The sequence below is a fragment of the Podarcis liolepis genome (assembly GCF_965112155.1).
Source record: "Podarcis liolepis genome assembly, chromosome: 1".
Lineage (NCBI taxonomy): Eukaryota > Metazoa > Chordata > Lepidosauria > Squamata > Lacertidae > Podarcis > Podarcis liolepis.
In genome coordinates, this window is record NC_139554.1 from 20,785,497 (window position 1) to 20,811,647 (window position 26,151).

At 41.2% G+C, this 26,151-nt stretch overlaps 1 protein-coding gene across 2 annotated transcripts in view; it reads left to right on the plus strand.

Moving 5' to 3' along the window:
• The first annotated feature begins 5,776 nt into the window (after positions 1 to 5,776).
• DICER1 (dicer 1, ribonuclease III) overlaps positions 5,777 to 26,151 on the plus strand; it is a 54,622-nt gene continuing 34,247 nt past the window's right edge. The window contains exons 1-9 of one of the 2 annotated variants that reach the window (XM_083500802.1): positions 5,777 to 6,132; positions 15,615 to 15,681; positions 16,880 to 16,975; positions 19,221 to 19,413; positions 21,142 to 21,304; positions 21,832 to 21,962; positions 23,286 to 23,420; positions 24,676 to 24,836; positions 25,127 to 25,295. In XM_083500802.1, the coding sequence (XP_083356928.1) occupies positions 19,270 to 19,413; positions 21,142 to 21,304; positions 21,832 to 21,962; positions 23,286 to 23,420; positions 24,676 to 24,836; positions 25,127 to 25,295 (903 nt within the window). In that variant the 5' untranslated portion in view covers positions 5,777 to 6,132; positions 15,615 to 15,681; positions 16,880 to 16,975; positions 19,221 to 19,269. The remainder of the gene's footprint in view (positions 6,133 to 15,614; positions 15,682 to 16,879; positions 16,976 to 19,220; positions 19,414 to 21,141; positions 21,305 to 21,831; positions 21,963 to 23,285; positions 23,421 to 24,675; positions 24,837 to 25,126; positions 25,296 to 26,151) is intronic. The other variant, XR_014525512.1, reaches the window with a different exon arrangement.

The following is a 26,151-nucleotide window of genomic DNA, read 5'->3' on the forward strand; positions in this document are numbered from 1 at the left end:
AAGGTACCACTGTATAGTGGGAAATTAAAATGGCAGTTCAGAGTCAGCAACCAGGTGCTGCTGATGTGACCCACTCTCACTTGGTTAAAGCACTGGGATGGAGGAAGAAGAAGAAGAAGAGTTTGGATTTGATATCCCGCCTTTCATTCCCCTTCAGGAGTCTCAAAGCGGCTAACATTCTCCTTTCCCTTCCTCCCCCACAACAAACACTCTGTGAGGTGAGTGGGGCTGAGAGACTTCAAAGAAGTGTGACTGGCCCAAGGTCACCCAGCAGCTGCATGTGGAGGAGCGGAGACGTGAACCCGGTTCCCCAGATTACGAGACTACCGCTCTTAACCACTACACCACACTGGCACACAGAGGTAGTCTCTGTCCAGGGCCTCTTCAAACCCGCGTCCTTCTGCAATGAGGCAGGAGGAATAGAGGAGCACCCTTCAAGAATCCTCATCTCCCTATCACGTCTTTTATCATGGGTCTATAAATCCTCCATGTTGGCCTTTATCTGAACTTCCTGCACATCATGATAAACCACCTCCTTTGATGGTAGCCTGCAAAGCACTTGCATGGGTTAGTCTTGGGGTTTGTGTGAGTTCCCCCACTCTTCCCACCTTGCTGCTATATTTTACTTTAAAAATACACTGAAGAATTCAAAATTTGCCTGACCTAAGCAGACGCACGGCCTCACATGTTCTGACCAACTCCCACGGCGTACAGCAGAACAGCTGCTCCCCTTCCTTCCGTCTCCTCACAGGACATAATTCTTCTTCCAGCCACGGAGAGCAGAACGATGCCCCTGGAATGAACCACAGATACTTTACAGCTTTAGCGATTAGTACCCGAGCAGCGCTGAAGAAGCGGGTGTAATTTCGGAAACGGGCGAAGAATGGCTTTGGTAGTCCCACCTGGTACAGCTCAAAGTGCTAGATGAATGCAAAAAAAAAAATAAAAAAAAAATAAAAGTCTTCCAGCATTTTATCTGCAAACAGAACAGTTGGTACATCTGTGGCTCAGATGTAGGGAACACAGAGGCTCCTTTCTGGTGCAGCACTGATTAGAGCACATTTGCATCGGGACTTTGGAGTCTTCCAATGTTCCCGTATTGGAAGAACATCCATCAGCCCCGTCCAACATGGTCAATGGATGGTGGGAGTTGTGCTCCCACAGCATGTGGAGGGCATCAGCTTGTGGGCAGGCTGCAGGATTCTTGTGAGACAGCAGGAGCTTCCTTTGAGGTCTGTGAGCCTGGTTACTTTTTCCCATCTCCCCTCATTAAGTGTGAGTTACACTTGACCCACCAGGGCAAGCACAAGCCTCGAGCCATAATTTGAGACCTACCTGTCCCTTCGGCACACCTCCATTTTTGCAGCCCCAACCAGTAGCAACAGGAGGTTGACCTCATGGTGGGCTGAATTCTACTTGGTAGGTTGATGTGCAGGCCTTTCCCCGTATAAACCATCCTGTACATCATCTGAGGCCCTTATTTGTGTGCCACCTCCATGTGAGGTTCAGAGGGTGGCAACACGAGAATGGGTCATCTCGATAGTGGCTCCCCAATTGTGGAATGCTCTCTCCTGGCGCCTTCATTATATACATATTTAGGTGCCAGGCGAAAACACTCCTCTTCAATCAGGCCTTTGGCTGATTAATATTCTACGGCCTTTTCAATGTGTCTGTGGGAAGGGCGGATATTGTTTGGCTGTTTTGTTTTAAATTATTTACTTGTTTTGTGCTGTATTTTATTCTATGAACTGTCCTGAGATCTTATGATGAAGGGTGGTATATAAATTGAATAAATAAATAAAATAAATAAATACTAGTAATACTACATACACCCTTTCCTAGAACATGTCCCTTCTTTTTGATTTGCAGAACATACATTCTTAAATAACCAGCATTCTGCTCAGATAGGAAAGGAGATGTAATGAAACCAACACTGTTTAGCAACATGGAAACAGTGGTTATTCATAGCCTTTACCCAATCCTCGTTCTTAGGGCTGCGGGAAACTGCCCTATACCGAGTGAGACCACTTGTTCATCTAGCTCACCATTGTCTACACCAAGGGTGAGGAACTGCAGGTCTCCAGGTCTGGGTGGAATCTTCTACACACATATTAAAAATGCTGTGAAAATGCTTTTAAAAACAAAGTTTTGAAAACTACATTGAATTTGACATAGCTCACTGTTGCTATCTAGTGTCACATTTGTATATTGCACTTTACAACACATTTGCAGCTGTATAGCTGAGTCCCTGGTTTAGTTTCAAAGCCCCCTAGTCCCAGCCAGCATGGCCAGTGGTCATGGATGATGAAAGTTGTAGGTAAAACAAGTGGAGGGGCACAGATCTCCCAGCCCTTATCTCAGGCATGGGGAACATTTGACCCTCCAGATACTGCTAGACTACAACTCCCACCATCCCTGACCATTGGCCATGCCGGCTGGAATTGATGGAAGTGATGCAGCATCCTCTGGTCCAAAGGTTCCCCACCTCTGCCTTGCTATACTGGCTGGCAGTGGCTCAGGTGTCAGGCAGGAGTCTTCCTCAGCCCTACTGGAAGATGCTGGGGAGTAAAACAAAGACCCTTTGTGGGCAAGGTATGTGATCTGCCATTAAGCTATAATGGCCCTTCCCCAAGTGATTATTCTTGTTCTTCTGTCTGTCTATATAGAAAGCTTGCTCTTTTATAACCTCTCCTTTATCCAAACAAGATTACTGCAATAACGTATATGAAGTGCTCTGAACACTGTAAACATCATATAAATGCTAAATAGTACTATAATCCTTTAAAATTGCATGGGTTTTTTTTTAAGGAGATTGGACGATGTACTTCAAATGGCTCTTTAATAGAAAATAAATTTAGCTTAGAAGCTTTCCACTGCAACAAGCACATTGCTAGCCCCTTACTGTTTCCTATGTAAGCCATTGGTTGATATCAAATAATGTGAAAAATATAAATGCACAATTTAACAGTATCATTCTTTCCTTTACTAGGTAGTAACTCTTGCCGCTGAGTAATTGAGATTTTAATGTTTACATGTGGCTCTTTTAACAGAAATATGGGCGTATGGAATCTAAATTTTTTTTTTTTTTACACTCTGGAGTTCTAAGGCATTTATGTTCCCTTGGATGAGACACTGGAATTTTAGAGGCCTCAGGACAGCTGAAGATGAGACTTGACACTCATCTCATGAACCGAAGGAAGGGAACGCTAACTACACAGTATATAGTATGGTAGTTGGAAGCAGCTGTCAAATCCTTTTCAACCCCCTCAAATGATCTTTAGTCCACGTATCTTCTAAGTTGCCACTGATAGAGCCCCTTCCCCACATCTAAACATTTTTTCTGCAGACTTCTGCTGGGGTTCTAAATTGTGGACAGGGCCTACACAAATAAAACACACTTTCAAGTGCTTGATCTTTTCATTAATTTCTTGATTCCATCATTATGTTTTGTTTCCCCAGTGCTGAGTATTTTGCTGGAGTCTGTTCTGGTCTGTTTCATTATGTAAATTCCTTTTCTGCTTTAAGCTTCAAAAACAAAACAAATCTACAAGGATAGATGCCACATGCCACATATACAGCCCGCAATCTGAAACAAAATCACTTTGACCCACTTAACAACTGATTAGGCATATGTGGAAATCAGGATACTAGGAAATTATTGATGCTCATAAGATAGGGGCACTCCATTTTACAGTAGAATTTCAGACAAAAAAGAAAGGAATGATTAAGCTCCTGCCTTGACCTGTCACTTTTAAGTGGGTTTGGCTGCAGTTTAAAATTTGTACAGAGAGGGGCTTGCACCATAAGGCTTTGAAGAGAAGAGACTCTGCTTTGCAAGTAAATATAATTAGAATCAGGGTACTGGTCCCTTAGGGGCTCAGTAGGTAAAATTATGGGTACTGTCCTGTGTGCATTTGCTTGGGAGTCTGCCCCATTGACTATAATGGGATCCGGATTCTTAGAATTGTAGAATTGGAAGTGACTCCCAAGTGTCAGCTAGTTCAACCCCCTGGTATGCAGTAATAACCTGTATTTGAATAAGCATGCTTAAGATCTGCAAACAATAACACACTGAAGATCCCGGGCCCCAGGGAAATTAGACTGGCCTTGACCAGAGCCAGGGCCTTTTCGGCTGTGGCCCCAGCCTGGTGGAACGCTCTCCCACAAGAGACTGGGGCCCAGCAGGATTTGATCTCTTTCTGGAGGGCCTGCAAGACGGAGCTGTTCCAACAGGCCTTTGGCCAGGGTGCAGTCTGACCTTTTTCCTTTGTATAAGGACAAGCATGAAGGAGGCCTCCCAGCCTGTTCACAGGTCCTTATATGAAAACAGTGAAAACAGTTGGTCCTGGCAAGTATTAAGTGCTCTCAGTCTTAACCTGATAACTGCCATTTGTCCAGATTTTAATTTGTCTGAATTAATTTTAAGATGTATTTTAATTAATTGATGCCTGTTTTTATGTATACTGTGTTATTTATATGATGTTAGCTGCTCTGAGCCCGGCCCTGGCCAGGGATGGTGGGGTACAAATAAAATTTATTATTATATTATTATTAAGCATGTCAACATACCTTCATATAATGAAGGGCATTTGTAAGAATGAGATGTACACACCCATTGTAGGTAGCTATGCTGCTTCATTAGTGAAAAACAGAAAGCTAGAGTAAATGTTATAATTCCTTTATCAACCAAAATTCATAGTTATTAGCCACAATAACAATTTTCTACCTCCACAATTGGAGGCAGTATGCCTCTGAATGCTGCTTGGCAGGAATCACATATATGGAAAGCACTGTTGCACTAAGGTCTGGCTTTCAAGCTTCCCAAGCTAAGTGGGAGAGGACATCCCAGATAGAAGGAGAATTTCTATCTCCATCCAATCTCAAAGGCTGGAAGAAATATTTAAAAGTACCTTGTGGGGATGGGGGAGATGTATTTCCATTTAGGGCGTCCTTTTAAAAATGGGCTGGGGTTATGGGTTTGTTTTTTATGGTTTTTTGCTGCTTTTTAAATTTTTATGCTGTGAACCTAGGTTATGGGCGCAACAACGGAATGTTGAGGCGTGCTTTTTTATATAACTAGAATACAAAGCTGAAAATGAATGAACTGCAGATAAATGTTATGTTATATTTCCCAAATGCTCTGGTCCTTCCCCTGCCCGCCCCCCTAATATTTTTAAGAGGGTCTCTTCTCCATTCTTCAGAGAGTAGCTGTAGGTGGGGAAGCAGAAAAAGCTCCCCCTTTTCTTCCACTCTGCAGTTTCAAATCCAAAATCTTAGGTGCAAAATGCACCTTGGAACAATGGCAGTTTCGAACGCTGACTAGAACTCATGGTTCTAGTCAGAACTAAGAACTAACTTAGTTGGTCTTTAAGGTGCTACAGGAAGGATTTTTTTTATTTTGACTATGGCAGACCAACACGGCTACCCATCTGTAACTAGAACTCATGGGACATCCATGCAAGTCAAGCTGAATGCTGGCAGATTCAGGGCAGAGCACATAGTCAACCTACAGCAATGCTTCCCAATAACTGCTGCTGGAAGCCACAGGGTCCTGCTTGCGGGTTCCCCACCACGGGCGGATCGACTGACCCAGAAGGGCTTCCCTTGCGCTCCCCTCACTAAGCGAGCGCTCTGGCAACCCGGCGCCGCAGCCATCAGCGCACGCGAGCCTCTGCCCAAGCGAAGCCCCGCCCCCTAGCCGTTTACGCTGCCTCCCGCCACCCGATTGGTCCGCCCCTCCACCTTTCACCTCTCACCCGGCCCTCCTCTCCAATCGCGCCCGCCGTTTCATCGGCGCAAATTCAGGCGAGTGTGGTTTCTCTCCTTCTCTCTCTCTCTCCTGTGCGCTGGTCTACGCATAGCGAAGGCGGCGGCGAGTCCCGGATTCTCGGAACGCTTCTGCGCCAGCAGCGCAGAGTCGGGCCCTATAGGCGGAGGAGGGTGGAGCTCCTTTTGCGTAGGCAGGGGCGGGGAGGAGGCTTGTCCTAACCGGGCCCAGGTGAATGGAGGAGCCTGACAGTTAAAAGAGGCGGAGGCGGCGAAATGGCGGCGGCGGCGGGGGAAGGAGCGGCAGCGGCATAATGAGGCGACGCCTGTAACCGGGGCAGCTCCAGGCTGGGTCCCGCCTGGCAGGTAGGAGGCTCCACCCGGCCCTTCTCCTTCCCTCACAACCCGCTCGCCTCCTTCGCTTGGCTGCTCCTCAACGGGCCTGCCCTGGAGCCCAGCACTTGCCGGGGGGGGGGCTTCCCTTTCTTTCTCCCCTCAGCGGAGCTGTGGGCCGCCGCAGGGTGGGAGGAGGAGGAGGAAGGGCGCCTTTGTCTTCCTCTCAGCCTCGCATTCTCCCTCCCGGTGTCTGTCTATGTCTCGCCCAGGCGGCGCGGTCGGGGCCTCCGCTCAGCTTAATCCGCCTCCTTTCCGTTTCCCTAAAGGGGGTGGGCGGCCGTGTCGCCTTTATTTCGCTTTATTTCCTCCTCCCCACGCGCAGCAAGCTTCCTCCCGCTGCTCTTTGTCTCCCCGGGGATATCCCGCTTTCTTCAGTTTGGCGAACTCCCAGGGGGGAAGAGGGGTTCAGAATTCCAACGTTTTCTCTATTTATTTTTTGATCAAATGCTCTTCCCTCTCCGGCCACCCGCCCATGAATCTGAAATGCATCCCCCTTAAGGCTGCGTTCCTTCTCAAGAGTAGATCCACTGGTATTAACGGGGCCCATGGGAGCCATGTGCGCTGAGCGTGATGAACGTTGGATGCAGCTCATAAGTTTCACCCAGCAGTTCCGAGAAGGCACCCGTGCTGCTGGCACATTTCTGTCTTAAACACCCGCAGTAATGCCAAATAAAACATCCTGTGTCTTTGTTTTAAAAAGAATGGTGGTGCTCGATAAAGCATTTGCTTCCTGTGGAGACAAGTCTCGTTGGGGTCTGTGAGACTCTTTTCTCTCTCTCCATTTTCTTTTTAAAAAATGAGGTATGGATCAGGCTGTGGAGGGGAGGGATGTTCAGCGTCCATGTGCTCCTACAGGTATAATTCATGAGGCTGCCACACTTTGCATTAAGAGAGCAGCTAGATGTGCTTCCTTGTCTCCCACCCCAGCCAATTGTGTGGGCCATAGGGCAGCAGCAGCAGCAGAAATGGGCTTTCGCAGGCATGTTCTTCTTTTTTCCTCCCAGTTCCTTGTCCTACTTCATCCATTGTCCTTTAGGATTACCAGAACACAATGTCCCAAGAAATAAGGGGTCTCACTATAACACTGTGGGCTTACAGGGGTTTGAATTGAAGTGACTGCCATTGATCCATGTCAACGAGGCTAGAATAAATAAGAGATGTCTGGTAACCTCGATTTTTCCTGTGCACGCTGCTGCCTCACGTCTGTTCCGGCTGTCTGTCTCTGCCATTGTTGGGATAACAGGAGGGTTCTTTCTTTTATACACACACACACACACTTTAAATTAACTCAGTTTTCTTGGAATAAATATATTTTCCCTTCTCATCCCTCTGTTTGCAACTGAGCAAAAGATGTGAATTTTATTCACTGCTGCTTCTAATGTTTCCCTCGTGGCTCCATGAGTAGATTGGAATTGTAACTTCATAGTAAGGGCAAGGTGGTGGTGGGGATTTGTTTACTGTATCAATCAAGCTTTAAGTAACACCAAATAATAAACTGGATGTTTTACTGTGGTAGAGTAATCTTTTGAAAGGCATGATTTTTAAAGCAGAATTCCCTTGATGTATTGTAGCAAATTTTCTACTCTTGATGAGTGTAAGGAGACACTAATCACATGATGCAGAGGTAGTATTTTATATTCTGTATAATCTTGGCCCATTACAGTCTCAGTAATGGGAAGAAGCTAGCTCTCTTCATGCTCATTATATTTGGGCTGTGCGTTCGATAGTTTGCTATGGAACAGTGATCCTACAGTTTATCCAGTAACATTTCATGAGGTTCTTTGTTCATCCAAGCAACAATAAAGCAATTTTGCCCCTTGGTAACACTCTACAAGTATTATCCTGATTCACTGCTAATTGTATGTTATGCATTCTCTTCAATATACAGTACCAGCTATCACCTTTAAAGAACTTAAGGGATAAGTGAAATTTCACAGCTTTAACAAAAGTGCCCATTGCTACTGCTGGGGAAGAGAAATTGATTCTTCAGGGGGTTGGACTAGATGATCCTCAGGGTCCCTTCCAACTCTACAGTTCTGATTCCCGTTAACTACAGTTTCTGACACTTGTTGCTGCTTCAAGACCTTTGTCTTTTCACCCTTTGCCTGATAAGAATCTCTGCACCATTATTTCTGCTGCTGCCACCCTGTATTCTTTTCCCATGGGGAAAAGAAGCTTGATTGGTGAGGCAATTTTGGGAAGGCAAAATTACTAGCAGAGAAAGGGTTAATTAATCCCCTTCTTTTTTCCTAACTGCAATTTCAAATGCCATGTTTGTTACAAAGGAAAGGAAAAAGTTGCAGGCAACTCTGTAAAGCAGTCATGGGGAACAGATGATCCTCCAGAAGTTGTTTGATTTCATCTTCCATCATCCTTGACTATTGACCATGCCAAGTGAAACTGATGGAAATGAGTCTGACAATATATTCAGGGCCACAGGTTCACCACTCTTGATGTTATGTGTAATTTGTCCCTCAGAGTACAGTGGTACCTCCGGTTACATACGCTTCAGGTTACAGACTCCGCTAACCCAGAAATAGTTCTTCAGGTTAAGAACTTTGCTTCAGGATCAGAACAGAAGTTGTGCTTCGGCGGCAGCAGGAGGCCCCATTAGCTAAAGTGGTGCTTCAGGTTAAGAGCAGTTTCAGGTTAAGAACAGACCTCCAGAACGAATGAAGTACTTAACCTGAGGTACTACTGTACAATTCTACACCTTGAAGGGCAAGTTGTGAAGGTTGGAAGAGGTTCTAAAGCTTCTTTTTGAGGAAACTATCCAGAAGCCTACTTTCTATGCTGATATAATGCCCTGTCACTGGAACTGGCAACCCCATAAGAGCCATAGTATTTGAATGTAAACTGCAGAGAAGTGGATGTAATTGCTAGTGCTATGAATTGGTGGAGGTGGACAGGTGCTGTCAGGACTACAGTCAGAACTATCTATCAGGACTGATTGTATCCTCCCCAAATTGAAATAAGCCTTTTAGCATTTACTGAAAATATATTAAATGGAAGCTGATTCTTCAACAAGTCAAACTCTAAAACCATCAGAGATCACTTATGACACTGCCGCAATGTTAAGAATGCCAAAAGAATAATTGCTGAGCTGACTTCACAACCAGAAATGATTAATCCTTTTAACTATTTCTTTGAACTCTGGTTTCTCTTCAGATCGTATAATTTTTTCACCTTTTATTAACTGTGTACCTTACTTAGAAAGTTTGGGTATGAGAGTCAAATAATTTTTTTATTTTAAAAATCTGTATTCTACTTTTCTTCTGGAAGGAACTCAAGGCGACTCACAATGAAATAGGATATCTACTAGAAATTCAGTTACAACAAAAAGTATACCTGACACCAGAGAGCTTCAATATTCTAAGGGCTAGAACACTTGACCCATCTTATGACTATTATTTATTAAATTCATACCCTGCCCTTCCTTTGAATGAGCCCATAAATTATTTTGTGCTTTGAGCTACTTCCTGTGTATCAGAGCCCCTAGCTAGATTGGGGTATTTATGGAAAATTACCTGAAATCTTGAGACTTTTATAACATTAGGGATTCTGACCATCTTCTTGTTCTAGGTATTGTGCAAGTTTTTCTTCCTTGCTGTTAAGTTATCGCTTATCCAAACCTTATTTTTATGCAGCACAGGGGATTCCACAATACTTTGGGCAATATATCCAACATCACTAGAATAATCAATATCCTGATATCTAAATAGCAGTTCTAATGCAACCTAGAACTACTTGTCTTCATGCTAATATTTTTAATATTACTTCCTTCGAGGGCATGTGCCCTCAGCCTTTTCACATGTTTCATCCAAAAAATTGATCATCCTTCCGGTTACGTTCTAATTTATAGGTATTATTCAATTCTCTCCTGCCTATGTCTTTATCTGAAAGGTTGATGAGATGAGGTGAGGCTGAACTGTTCAAACTTTGCCCTCACCTGCCATTCTCGACTGGAGGCAACTTCAGTTGGCCATCCCTTTCTCTGTAAGAGTGGCTCCTACTGCTCTGGGGAATCATGTGCAGCAGTTTCCCTGTCCATGCATTCAGTTTCCTCTCCAGCTTAGGAAATGCATGAATATACCTGCTTCTCTGTCTGTATAGTCCCTTGCTGAATCGGGCACATGTTGCAAAGGATATCATTAAAAAAATAGTAATGCCTCAGAATGGCTTATTAGACTTGATACAATTCTTTCTGATTGTTGATGCACCTAGCCAAGAAGTATTGGCAGCAGTAGTAACTTGGTGAACATTACCATAGTCCTGTGATTAGTTTTAACTGTTTTTAATACTAAATTTTAAATAGTTGTAACCTGCACTGAGTCTTGGTGGTGAAGGGCAGGTAATAAATGTAATAATAAATGTAATCATTTATATAATAATCATACTGTCAAAGCAGGCATTTTTTTTAAAAAAAGGGCAGGGATGGGGAACATGTGGCCCTCCATATGTTGCTGGTCTACACCCCCATCATCTTGGGCCATTGGTCATGTTGGCTGTGACTGATGGAAGTCCAACAGCATATGGAGGGTCACAGGCTCCCCATTCCTCTTTCAAGGGGAAGTTAGAAATTCCACAAGATTGATCCTGTCGCAAAGTGGACAGATCAATAAATTACGGTGGTGGTTTTAGAAGATGCTTTTATCTGAAGCAAAACAATGGATGTCATGACAAGTTCATGAACTCTGGTGGTTGCAATCTAGAACCCAAGAGATATATTGGAGAGAAGCAGAGAGCTAGTCATTGTTTCCAAATTAGGAGTATTATTCACATGCTTCTAACCTTAGCTGAAACTACTTGAGTGGGTGATGGCAATGCAAAATTGGTATTCTGCATCCTGTATTTGGTTTCTGATAGTTTAGCTGTAAGTGGGCCCAGCTAAACTAAATCTGTGAGAGTGAGCTCGCCCTCTTCAATCATATGTAACCTTTACAGGGCAAGAGCCATTTAATACATTTCTTTTCTGATCTTGCTTAATTAGGCATGTGTAATAAACCTCCATCCAGTAATTGGAAGTGCTACAACAAACTTTCTGTATTCAAAGAAATTGTTTAACAGCCCATAAGAGCACAGCTAGGAGTGCTTGAGAGGTATATAAAGTGAACGATGTGATTGCAGCTGGAACCTAACAACACACATTTTCTTGAAACGAGGCTCTGGACTATAACTATTACATCAGTTCGAGCCAGGTTGGTAAAGGTTGCTTTAAATGTTACAGTTGAAACAAAAGTCTTCCCCTGTACCTTGAAAATTAACAACAGAATGGCGTGGCACCAAATATGCTAAACGTTGCTTTCACACATAAATGTATATAATTATATAGAAATAATATAATTAATGCACTGGCAAAATTTCTGTAGGAAAGAAAATGTGGGAAAATAAACTTTAAAGCACATTTCCTTCAAATTGGCGCAAGGAAATGAACAGAGGTCTGAAGTCAGTGGCAACCATTTGGATAGATCTCCTGGATATGGAAAAAGGCTTCCACATGTAGACTGACCATCCTTTCATGCAAGAAGTTTTCATGACTTATGCTCTTAAGGAGCATGCTGAACTCAGTTTTCAAATGTATATGTATATGTTAAGGAGTTTAACAATAAAGTAGAGTGTTTTGAAAACTGAAGTAATATTTTTATTGTCAACATCAAATTAAACATGTATTAACAATTTCTGCTAAAAATGTGTGTTATCAATGTGTCACTTATGTGAATTGTGTATGAGTTCATGCTTATCAAAATAAGAAATAAAGTGTTGCTGACCTTAGTCAGCAACCTAGTGGCGACTAGACTGTTTTGGCATTTCTATCCTCGTTTCTAGCACTTCACCGTTTTATCTCAGGGAATGAATGGCCGAGACGCCGTTGCTGCCCTGATACAACCAGTAGAATGGGAAATGGTGACAATATCTTTAGTCTTCAGACAAGATATGATTATAGCTCCTTTACGGTAAACTTTTGAAGTACCTTATAAAATTGGGAGCCTTATGAGAATTACTCTAGTGACCCATGTGCTATATGTATGTTTATTTCAGGCCTCAACAGTGGATATTGTTTCCCCTGTACAAGAAGATAATTTATAAGTTGCCTTTGGCCTCCAGAAGTTGCTAGATTTTCTCACATTAGCTGCCTAAGTGAGTTCACTCAGGGGAATTCTTCAACATCCAGATTGCAGTTGATACAAGGTTCTCCAGGTGTATGCAGAAGACTCTTGGTTTGAGCAGGAAACATCCATGAGCTGTAACTGGCTTGATCTCTTGGAGGTTGTTCTGGAGCTGGAAGCTTTCCAATTGGTGTAGGGGAGGGGTACTGTGTTTGGGGGGGGAGCTTCCTAAGTTTCAAGACCCATGCCATTCTACAGGTCTGGGACATTTAAGCCCATGTTTAAGAAAATTAGCTAGGGCTGATGATGTCTGCATAGAAAGTGCTTGTTTAAAGGGCTTCCTTGGTGAGAAATGTGGCAGAGCCATTCCTTAATGAGTTGAACACACATTTCCTTTGAATAGTTTGGCAGTTTGCCAGCTCCAACTCAGTAGTGTAGAAAAGAGAAGTATATGATTTACATTTATGCAAATCTTGTGTCTGGAAACCACACATAGGCAGCTGCTACGCTCCCATGAAGTAAAAAATGGTTGAGGCTCTGAAAAGACCCCAGCTCTACCATTTGCCTCTAGTGTTGTTATGGAAAAGGAAGCTTATATCAGTGAGTCCTAAGTTTATAAAGTATGGAAAAAACTGACTCTGCAGACCTGACTGAAAGATTAGTCTCAGTTTGGTTTATCACCTTTTTTTTTCTTAAGTGAATGATTTAACAGTTGGAGAGAAAGTGTTAAAGGTATTTCTAGATAGTTTTTGTGTTCAAAATCTCATATTTCGCATTATTATTTGAAAGTAATTGCATCCTGAAAAATCCGGTGCATTTTTTAAAAAAAGCTTTTAATGTTAAACTTTGATAGCTTTGGAATTCTAAAATTTAAGTAGTTTTCATTATACTTCAAACTAAGGAGTTGCCAAATTTCAGTGTCTGCATTTTAAAAGACCAGCACTAAGAAGCAATATGGAGCCTTTAACTTGTACAATATTCTTAGAGCATAGGACTTAGTATTATTGGGCATGTATGCTAGGATTAAACTAGCAGTTGCACAAATAAAAACACATTTATATGACACACATGGCTTTGTACGTACTGTGGTCACACAATCTCCTTGCATAAAGAACTAAAATGGAAAACAGCATGCTCCGTACTTAGCAGATATTCCTTTTCCTTACATTGGATCTTTATCTGTAAAGTAAATTTACTGGTGAGTGGTGCTGCTTTAGGACCAGGAGTATTGCTGCTGTGAGGCTATGCTTCCTGGCAAATGGTATATGACTTTGACCATCAAACAGAAGCTGGCTGGCTGGCTGCCTGCCTGCCTGCCTGCTGCAACAGGCCTTTTGTCCAGAGGAGAGCACCAACACAATCGACATGGTAATATGATTTAAGCTTGCACTTTCCTACTAGAACTTGGCTCAGTCTTTTGCATGAAGCCTGTCTAGCAGTATGTTAGCTTAGGAACTGAAAGGGCCTGCTGCACCGAGGGCAGCAGTATCCAGTTTATATTTTTCTGTCAGCTACACTTCTGTTTACACCACTTTTGAGGAAAACTAATGGCCTCCATCTTAATCTTAAATATTTTGGCGATTGAAGTGATGAGTTACCAGTGTCAAGGTGGGATAGACCAATGAAATGTTTCTGTTCAGACAAATGTTCTGATTGTAATGAAAGGCAGCATTACCTTTTATCTTGCCAGGGAAGACTAAATTCTGTTTTAATTCAGTGAAATTTTACAGGATTGAAAGCAACCGCAGAGTTTCTGTGGAAAAAGGAAGCAGGTTTGTGTTCATTGGCATAACCATACCTATTTATTACAGAAACATTGGGCAGAAACTACAGCCGAGATTCCTGTGGTTTCACCATGGTTTTAGCAAGGGCAGCCATCTGCTGCAAACTTTTCAAGGTCTGGTATCTTTACTTGGTTTGCAGTGTGGAATAATCAGTTGTCCCACACAATCAGCATGGGATTAATCAGGATGGCAAATCTGTGGTCCTGCAGATATGGTTGGACTGTCATTTCCACTGTGGCTGGAGATGATGGGAGCTGGAGTCAAACAACATCTGGAGGGCCACAGGTTCCCCATCCTGCTTTAGCGGGAAATAAATTTATGAGGAAAGAAGATGGTGTAGTCTTATGAGGAAAGAAGATGGTGTAGTCCTATGAGGAAAGAAGATGGTGTAGTCTGACACAAAATAGTGTGTTATGCTGTGTGCTGAATTTCTGTCGCATATTGGGGATATGTTCATTGCAGAAGGACCATCTAAATTGTAATGGTGTTCCATGCCACTCCTTGATCTGGGTTACAGCTGAGATAGGAAAATTAACAGTTCTGGCTGGATATTTTGTTTTGGTATTTTCCCAATGTGAACCTGAATACCGACACCCCAAAGCTGCTGTTGATAATAGCCTCAATATTCTTCACTGATAGTGAACTGCTTTTTCAACTCCTGTGGATGAATTTTGTCTTGCTCTTTGCTAAATAGGCTGTTTTTGGACTACACAGACTAGAAGCATGCTGTTAAGAATTTGATTTCACTTGGCTAAAATGCATGGGAAATAGAACAGTTAAACTGAAAAGCCTATTAACATTTAATTTTTAAAACCAATAAGTGTCCATTGATTTCTGTACCGTTCTCATAGTGAAGTGGGAAAAGGGTTGTTGATACATTGCCTTGTTTTACATGAAGACACACAAATGGGCAATGAGGACACACAAATGGGCAATGGTTATCTGTTTCGCCATTTTTCTCAGTATGTATAATAAATAATGTGGTAGTTGTGTTTGAAATTTGCAATAAAATGGATGCCAGTCACTTCTGCCCTATAACATAGGGCTGTTTTCAACTAATGAATCCCGTCAGTGGAATCCCTGCACAAGGAACTCGGCTTGCGTATCAGGGCTCCCCCCCCCCCGTGCCCCCCAAATGGCTTTGGTGGGTCAGGAGAAACCCCAGAACAGCAGATAGTGTGAAGTGGGGAAGACAGTAGGAATCGTTCTGTCTGGCAGAAGGATTGCCTTAGCACAACTTCGAATTCCTCCAAAGTGAATATTAAGTTTCCCTAAGATTTCATTTTCATAGTGAAAGAAAGTGAAGTAGAACCAGTTGTAAACCTAATTGATGTTAGTGAACAATTGTTTTAACAGGTAAAGTAGAAAATAAGCTAATATGTTCAGGCCCTTAATCTTTCAGACACTCACTGTCTGCATCCTTGGCCAAAAAGGACTTTTGAAGGGTAATGTGCTGTTCTCCAGAGCTAAACATTAAAATGCAAGGATGAAGAGTATTGCATGGTGTGGTTGGGTTTTATTAGAGTTTTTGAAAATGTGCTGTCTTTTTATTGCCTTCTAGGATATCTAGGTTTGAAACAAAGTTACAGGCTTGGAAACTCTGGATAAGCTCAATATCAAGATTCAAGGTAGAAAAATGCTAACTTGTGCTCCTTAATGCTATGGTGCTCCTTAACTTTTAAATGCTACTTGGGCTAGAAGTTTACTCATTAAGATTGTTTCCTTTTATTCTGACTTTGTTTTAACTTTTAAAAATGACCTGCTATCAGCATACTATTTCCCTTTCAGAACAGTTCATTAGGAGTAGGAAATTGTCTTTCATTCAGTACATAAAATGTAAAACTTTGACTCTATATTGTGGTTACCAAATCCTTGATGATTTTTACCAGTATGGATTTATTTATTTTTACGTTCAAAATGTAATGTTGCATAATGATCTTATTAAATTCTCAAGGATAATTATTTAAAAATGGCATCCATATTTTAGAAAATGATTATATGTATCTTCTACAATGGCTGGGAACCTTGCTGCTTTAGTCATTTTGATAAGTATAAATATACACGTTCTTACTCAACCTGTAGAAAGAGTAGAAGCCATTATCCCTGCTGCTTCATATGTAAAAAGGACTCTTTCTTAAAACTAATATTTGTCTTTATTTAATGAAGAATTATTATGCTGGTTTATTGTTGTATATTGGCCATGTTCACCATTTTTGTATAACTCAATTTATTAACATTATAAAATAAAACTTGAAGAGTTTATCCTTTTAATAACAATATTTTTCATTTTTACTGGGGTGGTGGAGGAAATATTCATTCAGGAACTTCTGTTATCCCAGCTTCTAGATACAAGGGATTTGTGGTATAACACAGGGCTTACCATGATAATTTTCTTTACTTAGCTTTAAAGCTCTCAAATCTAGCAAAAACTGTTTAGGGTCAATATGGTCACTTAATGCATTATTTCTTCCCCTTCCTGCATATGTGGCTCCTTGTACAGGAGTTCCTTTGGGTCTTTCCATCCTCTTCATTGACAGCCCTCTCAAAAACTGACATTTTCGGTTGCAGGGAGGGCTGGCACATCCAAAGATGGATTGAACTAACTTTTTTCTCTCCACCCCTTCTTGTTTTTAATAACACTTTATTTCAAATTTAATAACACAGTTTATGTACATCAGTTATCTGAGTATCATAAATTGATTGTTCTAAAGAGAAACTACAAATAGAAATCCACTTTTGACTGAAATCTTGAATGGAATCTTATTCTTAATATGTGTAAAAGTATTTTAGCTCTTCGCTAACAATTTTCTTATATTGATTGAGCAGGAGCTGAGCAGCAATGTGGTTAGCCTCGAAGCAGATATAATGGTGTCAAAATGCAGTTCAGAGAACATATACTTAGAGGGCACAGAAACTAATATGGTAAGTCTGTATCTAATTCAATCAGAAATCACTATCTTTTTAAATAGTCTACATAATTCTGGCATTTCTTTGGAAGAAAACTTCAAATCACATTGCTCAATTTCTCTTACGACTATTGGGAGGAATTCACCATTGGGGTCTTCTGATCGTTCCATCAGCACAAACATTTCAGCTTGCCATCGGAACCAGAGGCGTCGCTCAACAGCAGTAGCGAGTAGACCCCCATCGCACCTGTGCCTCCATCCCCTCAAGCTTCCAAACCCTTTTACTGGATCATTTGCCTTTGGGGAGATACACCGGGGTGCCGCTGGGTCCCCAGCACCCAAAACTTCCTTTTGGGGTTTTTTTCCGGAGCTCACAGCACCTTTGTGAAGCTCCAATCTCCTGTTGAGCTCGGATTTCCCCGGAGAGGTTAAATCCGCGTACGAAATGGCCCATGCAGCACCCATATTTTTTTGGAATTGCTGTATATTGCTAATAATTCTAAAACAAAACTTTTTGGGTTTCTGAAAAAGCAATCTATATTGTGTTAAATTGAGGAGTTTAGTTTTGAAACTTTATATACGACTTATTATTAAAGTGGTGATAGTACTTTTTGTGGTTATGTTTATTGGTTCATAGCTTTTTCAATATCTAGGTTTTCTTTTCTGTACAGGAAACTGGTATAATTAAGCACTTGCAACATACTTGTTTGGAGTTAATGCCCCCTTAAAATAAAATCAAAACCAGTATAAAGAGAATTGAACTAATGCAAAGCACAAAATATATGTATGACTTTATATTGAGCTTAGTCCATGAACTCTATTCTTGTGGCAGCTGGAAGTTAATATCACTATTTACCAGTGTGTGGCCTATATCTTAACAATGGTTAAGGGATCAGGTAGGGTAAAGCAATTGCAAACTATCTTCCCCTGTCAAGCATTATTTCTCTCAATACCTTCACATAGAATTTGCACTCTAGGCAGAGATTGGATAAGGTGGTGATGTGGCTTATCCTGCAATTTCACCAATGCAGGTAGAGGTGATACCTATTTTGATCTTGTTTGTGGACATTTCTATTTAAAATAAGTTCTCAAATCACTTCACAATTGTTTAGTTATTGTTTGACATTAATAATAGTAACTACTTATAGCAGCGGTTCCCAATCAGCTAAGTACTGTGGACCCCCTGTTTTTCAAAAACCAAGTCGTGGAACCATAACTTTTGAAAATGTTGATATCTCTGTGGTGGTTTTTGTTATGTTAATTTTGCCACACACCTCCTGGGTGGATAATGCAGAGCCTCTGAGGTCCGCAGACCACCAGTTGGGAACCACTGGCTTATAGCATTAGTATCTTTTCAAAGTGCAATTAAATGGAGGCTATCCCCCACACCGCCCATAGCAATCTACAGTGAGAACATAGTGGAATAATTGCTGTTAAGTGCTATAGGTTGATAGAACATTCCAGTTTAATTTGGAGAATAGCAAGGACAGGTATAACTCAGGATTACAAGTATTTTCATCATCTGAGTTCCTCTTCATTTAACTGCACTGAATGAGCATATTATAGGGAAAGTGGGTACTGCCTTGTTTGCTGGGTATATCTGTGGTGCTTTCCATTACTTGTTTGGTCTCAATTTTCCAACTGTGGCATGTGGAAATAAACTTTCAATTATTTACGGATTTTTAAAAACGTTATATGATATTCTTTGGTGTACTGCACAAGACCATAAGGAGGTAGGTATGCAAAATTCAAGTTGAAAGTCCATGAAATATAGTTGAGTTAGTCCTTAAGTGATTAACATAATCTATCCAGGATGGAGAGCTCATATAATGTAGTGGTGAAAGAGCAATGATCTGGAAGGTTGCCAGTTTAATCTTATATTTGTTACTAACTCCCTAAGTTACTTTAGGCAAGCCACTTTAGGCATTACCTAGTGCCCATTTGCACTACTTACATAGCTGTTGTGAGTATTTACATAGCACTTGCAGTGAGATATGATTTATATGACTCGTTTTGAACATTGAGAACACTATGCAAATACTCCTTTTATTCTATTATTATTACTATTGATAGCATTGCTGCATGCATTCGGCTGAATTTTATCATACTGGAATATTGCCTGTAGTTTGTCTTTGAAGATTCCATGGGCATATTTAAAAACGTAAAACCTGAGTTGAAAAGTCATACTGTAAAAGTTTTAATTTTTATTCTGTAAGATATGATTAGTAACTGGTTTCAATGCTCTCCCCCCCCCCCCACAGTAAGCTGTGTTGGAACAAAAATGCAATGAAAGAAACACTGGATGAATGAATGAAAAGCCCTGCTTTGCAGTTCCTCAGCATGGCAGGACTACAACTCATGACCCCTGCTTCCTCACCAATGGGTCCTTTTTTTGGACTTCCATGGCAACAAGAAGCAATTCATGATAATATTTACACACCAAGAAAATACCAGGTACTAATGACAATGTTAATATTTGTTAAGCAAAATGAAATCTGGCTGCTTCCTGGAGACTGACTATGAGGCTGGTATCCGTCTTACATGCATTTCCATTAGAATGAACCACAGTGAAAAGAGACCCTTTTCTCTTCGCTAGCACTAGAAGCAAAAGGGACGCAGGTGGCGCTGTGGGTAAAAGCCTCAGCGCCTAGGGCTTGCCGATCGAAAGGTCGGCGGTTCGAATCCCTGCGGCGGGGTGCGCTCCCGCCGTTCGGTCCCAGCGCCTGCCAACCTAGCAGTTCGAAAGCACCTCCAGGTGCAAGTAGATAAATAGGGACCGCTTACCAGCGGGAAGGTAAACGGCGTTTCCGTGTGCGGCTCTGGCTCGCCAGAGCAGCGATGTCACGCTGGCCACGTGACCCGGAAGTGTCTTCGGACAGCGCTGGCCCACGGCCTCTTGAGTGAGATGGGCGCACAACCCTAGAGTCTGGCAAGACTGGCCCGTACGGGCAGGGGTACCTTTACCTTTACTAACACTAGAAGCAGTGAAGATATCAGCACTAGTGTCTTTGGCTTACTGAGATAATTTATTATAGCGCCAGCAATTAGCTTGTCACACTTGAGGGATATTTGACTAAACAGAAGAGTATTTGATTAAAGTGCTCATAGTCTTACCATGAAGTTGCTACTTTGATGAAGATTAAATAAATAAGAGTGAATAAAAATATGTGAGGAAACATCCGTGACAATAAGCAGTCTTCCTCTGTGCATAAATGGAACTACTTTCTTTTCTATTATCATTATTATTTGTCACCTGTGTCTTGCCTTTGTCATGGGCTGAATGATTCCAGCTGCTCAGCCCCTCCCCTGCCTGAGAGGACTTCTTCTGGTCTCTACTTCCTAGTAGACAGGAACTATGTGGAAACACCAAGAAAAAACAAAGATGAGCGCAGGAAATGCCACTTGTATAACCCTGCCATCATATGATGTTTCTGTTCTGATATCAGACTTAATTATGATTTTTATTTTGGAAGTCTTAAAACAACTTTGAGAGCCTCTAAGGCAGGCGTTCCCAAACTTGGCCCTCCAGATGTTTTGGGACTACAACTCCCATCATCCCTAGCTTACAGGACCAGTGGTCAGGGATGATGAGGATATATGGGGATATAAAGCGGAACATAAGCATTCTAAATAAATAAGAGCTCAGTAAAACTTCCAGAACTGCATGTTTCAAGAACACTGCTCTGCATTTTAAAGTGATTCTGGCAAATTACAACTTTTATGAAAAATTCACACAACGTCAGTTGTTTTAAAGGTTTGAATACTAAATATTTTAGAGCTGATTTAGGTAAGCCATTTGTTGCTCATACTGAAGTCTTTGTGTAACTACTCCTGTAAGCTCATCCATGCAACAAAGTTATATTAGAAGAGGATTTCAGGGGATAAGGATCTTAAGGTCCTGTTGAAAACTTTACATGACAGTTTGCTGTACTGCAACTATTCCATGTGTAAAGCGTTCACAGAAAAATTCCAAAAGGTATATCACAGGGTGGAAGGAGAAATGTCAGATAGACTTTTAGATGTTTTAGGTATGCAGTTCATTGACTTTCTTTGGCTGATACATCAGAGAGACATCTGTGTCTTGAATTGTCTTTCATTGAGTCAGCTGAAACCTGTCTACATGTAATTTTAAGGATTCTTTTTTTAAAAAATAAATAAAACATTTTGTATTTTCCAATACAGGTTGAACTGCTGGAAGCAGCTCTGGATCATAATACAATAGTCTGTTTAAACACTGGCTCAGGGAAGACTTTTATTGCAGTACTACTCATTAAAGAACTGTCTTATCAGATCAGGGGAGATTTTAACAAAAATGGGAAAAGAACAGTATTCTTGGTCAACTCTGGTAAGGAAGTAATACACATTTTTGTACGGGACATAATTGATAAGGATTGGATAAGTGTTCAAACTGTACCATAAAATTAGTGGGCAATACTATAGCATTTTCAAATTAAGTAGTACCATAATTTTATAATGTTAATTTTGTATTAAGGTGTTATGGTGCTATACTACAGTTAACACTATATTACAGGAATGTTAATTCTGGTCCTAACCAGTTTCTTTAATTAAAAGAAAGCATGGCCACCTAGCACTAATTAAAAGCTTGTTTAACACCCCCCATGCCAAACCTTTTTTTTGAAAGTAAAATGTTTTGTTGGGTAAAAATAGAAGAATTACAGAGAAAATAAAGATGACAATGATTGGTTGACTGCATTTTATGGATGCCCTGTAAAATGTGAGTGAATGAAGCATGACAATCACACACTAAATGCTTGCTATGGAATCACCCCTATGATTGCATGTACACAGTTGGAATCCCATTTCAAAGTAGTTGCTTTGCTGCCTAAATTCCACTTTTTCTTCCCTATACAGCAAACCAAGTTGCTCAGCAAGTGTCAACTGTTAGGACGCATTCAGATCTCAAAGTGGGAGAGTATTCAAGTTTGGAAATAATTGAAGCATGGACAAAAGAGAAATGGAACCAAGAATTTGCTAAGTATCAGGTAAGGCAAATTAATATACCATGTTGTTGTTGTTGTTTAGTCATTTAGTCGTGTCCAACTTTTCCACTGCCTCCTGCAGTTTGGTCAAACTTATGCTGGTAGCTTCGAGAACACTGTCCAACCATCTCGTCCTCTGTCGTCCCCTTCGCCTTGTGCCCTCCATCTTTCCCAACATCAGGGTCTTTTCCGGGGAGTCTTCTCTTCTCATGAGGTGGCCAAAGTACTGGAGCCTCAGCTTCAGGATCTGTCCTTCCAGTGAGCACTCAGGGCTGATTTCCTTCAGAATGAATAGGTTTGATCTTCTTGCAGTCCATAGGACTCTCAAGAGTCTCCTCCAGCACCATAGTTCAAAAGCATCAATTCTTCGACGATCAGCCTTCTTTATGGTCTAGCTCTCACTTCCATACATCACTACAGGGAAAACCATAGCTTTAATATACCATAAGCCCCTGCAAATTATAAACCAGTGTCATAGTTTAAGGTTTTATTGTTTTTAGGATGATTTGCAAAGTCTCCACCCTCCTCGTTCTGCCCGGACACTGAGGTCCAGCACTGAGGGCCTTCTGGCGGTTCCCTCGCTGCAAGAAGCCAAGTTACAGGGAACCAGGCAGAGGGCCTTCTCAGTAGTGGCACCTGCCCTGTGGAATGCCCTCCCCCCAGATGTCAAAAAGAAAAACAACTACCAGACTTTTAGAAGACATCTGAAGGCAGCCCTGTTTAGGGAATCTTTTAATGTTTAACAGACCACTGTATTTTAATATTTTGTTGGACACTGCCCAGAGTGGCTGGGGAAACCCAGCCAGATGGTCGGGGTATAAAATGCTATGGAGGTTATCTGTAGGCATTTCATACCTATATTCCAGTACTACCCCAGCCCACTAAAAGATGAGCACAACAGTAGAGACTACTTAACCACTAAAAACCTGGGTAGATTAAAATGTTTAGCATGGCTCCTAAAAACCAGTACCAGATGTGTTTTCCTGGGGAGAGCATTCCACAGATGGGGAGTCACTACTGAGCAGCATGTTCAAAAGATTTATACCCCACTCTTTAGCCAGAAAAGCTCCTGGAGAGGCTCACAAGTCTAGTTTGGTCCTTAGAGTAGATGGAAATGGAATATTTTATTTCAGTTGAGTGGCCTTTGGGCAGAATTAAAATGCACTTCACTTAATGTTGTCTCAGGTACAAGTGAATGGTCAATTGTTTGTTTTAACCTACATTTTGTATAGAGGGAAGAATGAATGCTTAATTTTTATTAATGCTGACTAAAAATCTTATAAAATAACATTCAGTTTTTTTTTCTTCCATCTCTTCATATTTCAGGTTCTGGTGATGACCTGTCGTGTCGCTTTGAATATTTTAAAAAATGACCATTTATCCCTGTCAAACATTAATCTTCTTATTTTTGATGAGTGCCATCTTGCAATTCAGGATCACCCCTATCGAGAAATTATGCAGGTAGGTTGTGACCCGTCTATATAGCTTTAACTACTGACAAAACAAATAAGTAGGCAAACTGAAGAGTTTGCATATTACGCATTAATATTTAACTTACCTTGGCATTTATTAATTTTTATCCGTTTTTGGACTGGCCTTCAGATTACTCTCTAAATTGGGGATATCCACCTCCCCCTTGCTTCTAGAATAAATGAACAGACCATAATAGGCAGCACTGGTTGAAGTGTGTGCTTTCCTGTCGCCTTGACTTGCATTCCTACCCCCATGTGGGCACTGTTGCTCACTCAGTGTGCACCAAGCTTCCTTCTCTGTATTTCTCTCATTCTCGTGCCAGCTGCTTTCCCTTGAGGAAATAGTTCTCCCACTTGCCAAGGATTGGGGTGGAGGGATTGCATGTCTTTGCTCATCAGATGCTGCAAAGTGACTGGGAAAAGAAAGGAACGGAGCCAGTGCAGACAGAATGGTCAATAATAAACTATTTTTGTCCTCAGTGTGCAAGGATAGTTGTGCCTCTTACATTTCGAAGTTCTCTTCAGTCACCGCCAACTAATGGTTAACAGAGCCAGAAGCCTGCTCTAAGTTTTGGGAGGCTAATGAAGGTGGAAATGGCCTGATTAAACATGTTCCATCAAGGAGGTCTAAAAGTGGAGCACTAGATGCTGTTTTAAATGTTGGCAGGCTTCCTTGAAACTATCCAGTGAACGAGTTGGCAGAAAATTTGTGGTGACCTCTCATTGCCAAATGTTAAATCAGAAACATCAGGAAAGCTTAATAAGTAGCCATTACATTGCACAAATCAATGAACCTGGCCTTGCACCTGGTTCTGCAGAGTTCTTGGGCTTCCTCCTTTGGAAGCATACAGTTGAGGGATTGAAGCTACATTAATTTTCTCTTATTTAGGATCACATGACCTATAGGACTTCAAAACTGTTATCCTACTCCACTAACTTGAAAAGTTGTTGTTTAAAACAAAAGTCCTGTTACTTTTAAATATCAAAATATTAGAAGGATCAATTCCAGTTCTGGGGTCACCAGGTTTATGTGTGTGAGGCATGAACTCTTTTTTTATCCCCCCTGCAGGAGTTCAGTAAGCCTCTTCTCTTATTCATTTTGCTCCTCTAGGATTTGTGTCATGCTGGAAAAGAAGGTGCAGAACGTCACTATTCGCCACTGGGTTCCTTTTCTTGATTTGGATCCCCCCCACCCTACTTAAGAGCAAACTTAACCTTGCAGGTTATTCTGGTTTATTTTTCAGCTTTGTGAGAGTTGTCCATCATGCCCCCGAATTTTAGGATTAACAGCTTCCATTTTAAATGGGAAATGTGATCCAGCAGAGTTGGAAGAGAAGATTCAGAAATTGGAGAACATTCTAAAGAGTAGTGCGGAAACTGCAACTGATTTAGTGGTTTTGGACAGGTACATTTTGTTATTTTTGAATTTTGTGTTGAATACCATTCATAAAAAAGCACGTTGGAAGAGGTGACTTGATATCTATATGCTTGGTGTGCTGCTGTTGTTGTTTTAAATAAAAATTAATCTAAACACTCAACGGCATTCTTTAAACCTATTTCAATAAAGTAAGGCCAGGTTGAAGTTGCATTTTGCTGTGCAGCCCATATAGCTTTTTAGAATTACCAAATCTGTAATTGTGCCATTTAAATAGCAGTTTAAAATGTGGCTGACAAGCTTGTTTGTTTGTGTTAAAGGTATACTTCTCAGCCTTGTGAGATTGTGGTAGATTGTGGACCATATGCTGACAAAAGTGGGCTCTATGAAAGGTTGTTAACGGAGCTGGATGATGCACTTCACTTTCTGAATGATTGCAACATATCTGTAATGTGTAGAGAGAGAGATTCTACCTTAATTTCTAAACAGGTATGGGCACATGATTTATCATTGTTCCTGCATTGCTTAACTGCAGTTTGGTCTAGCCTCTTAATAGAAATATTTACTGCTTTCTTCCAGAAATACTGCCACTTTAAATTATTCATACTCATTATTAAGACAATCAGTTTGGCAAGGTAGCATACATTTTCAGCTACTTCTCCAGAATATCAGTCTTTAGTACTTCAGCCAAGTATGGGAAAGAAAGTGCACTTCAAATAATGACCAAGTGGTAGGCAGGGGACTGAGGTCATTCTTGATGCTAATTTGCTCAGTACCACAAAATTTTACATGTCTCAGAATCTGTCCCTTGTTTTACCTAGTCTGAGATGATTTTATGACATCTGAACAAATATACAGTAGAAACTTTCCAAGATTTTCCCTACAAGCAGCTTGTACTTGAGCGAGAAAAAGTAGTTCAGACTGTGATCTGTTTCAGTCATGAACTTGCTTTATGAACTTGTGTATTTCTAATCTGCACACCTTCCTGGGTGTTCCAATTCCCTCCCTCACAGCCTTTTTCATGGTAACTATAGTTTTCCTTGGCATATTGAAACAGTGTGACACAATGAGTTTCGTGATCTGTTATGGAGGCATACTATAGTTTGCAGTAATGATAATTTGTGCAGTTTGGACATCAAGACAAATTACGGTTAGCGCATAATATCCTTAGATCATGCTGCAGGTGTACTGATTTGTTTTATCCCACTTCACCCCCATGGTGTTTCCACAATATTGCTTACGAAACTAACAAAATTGTGAAAGCTATATTTAATTAGCAAAGTGAAAACACAGTGGAACAAATTTCAGAATCTCCTGATGAACCCTCCTTCGTGTGTCTTACCTA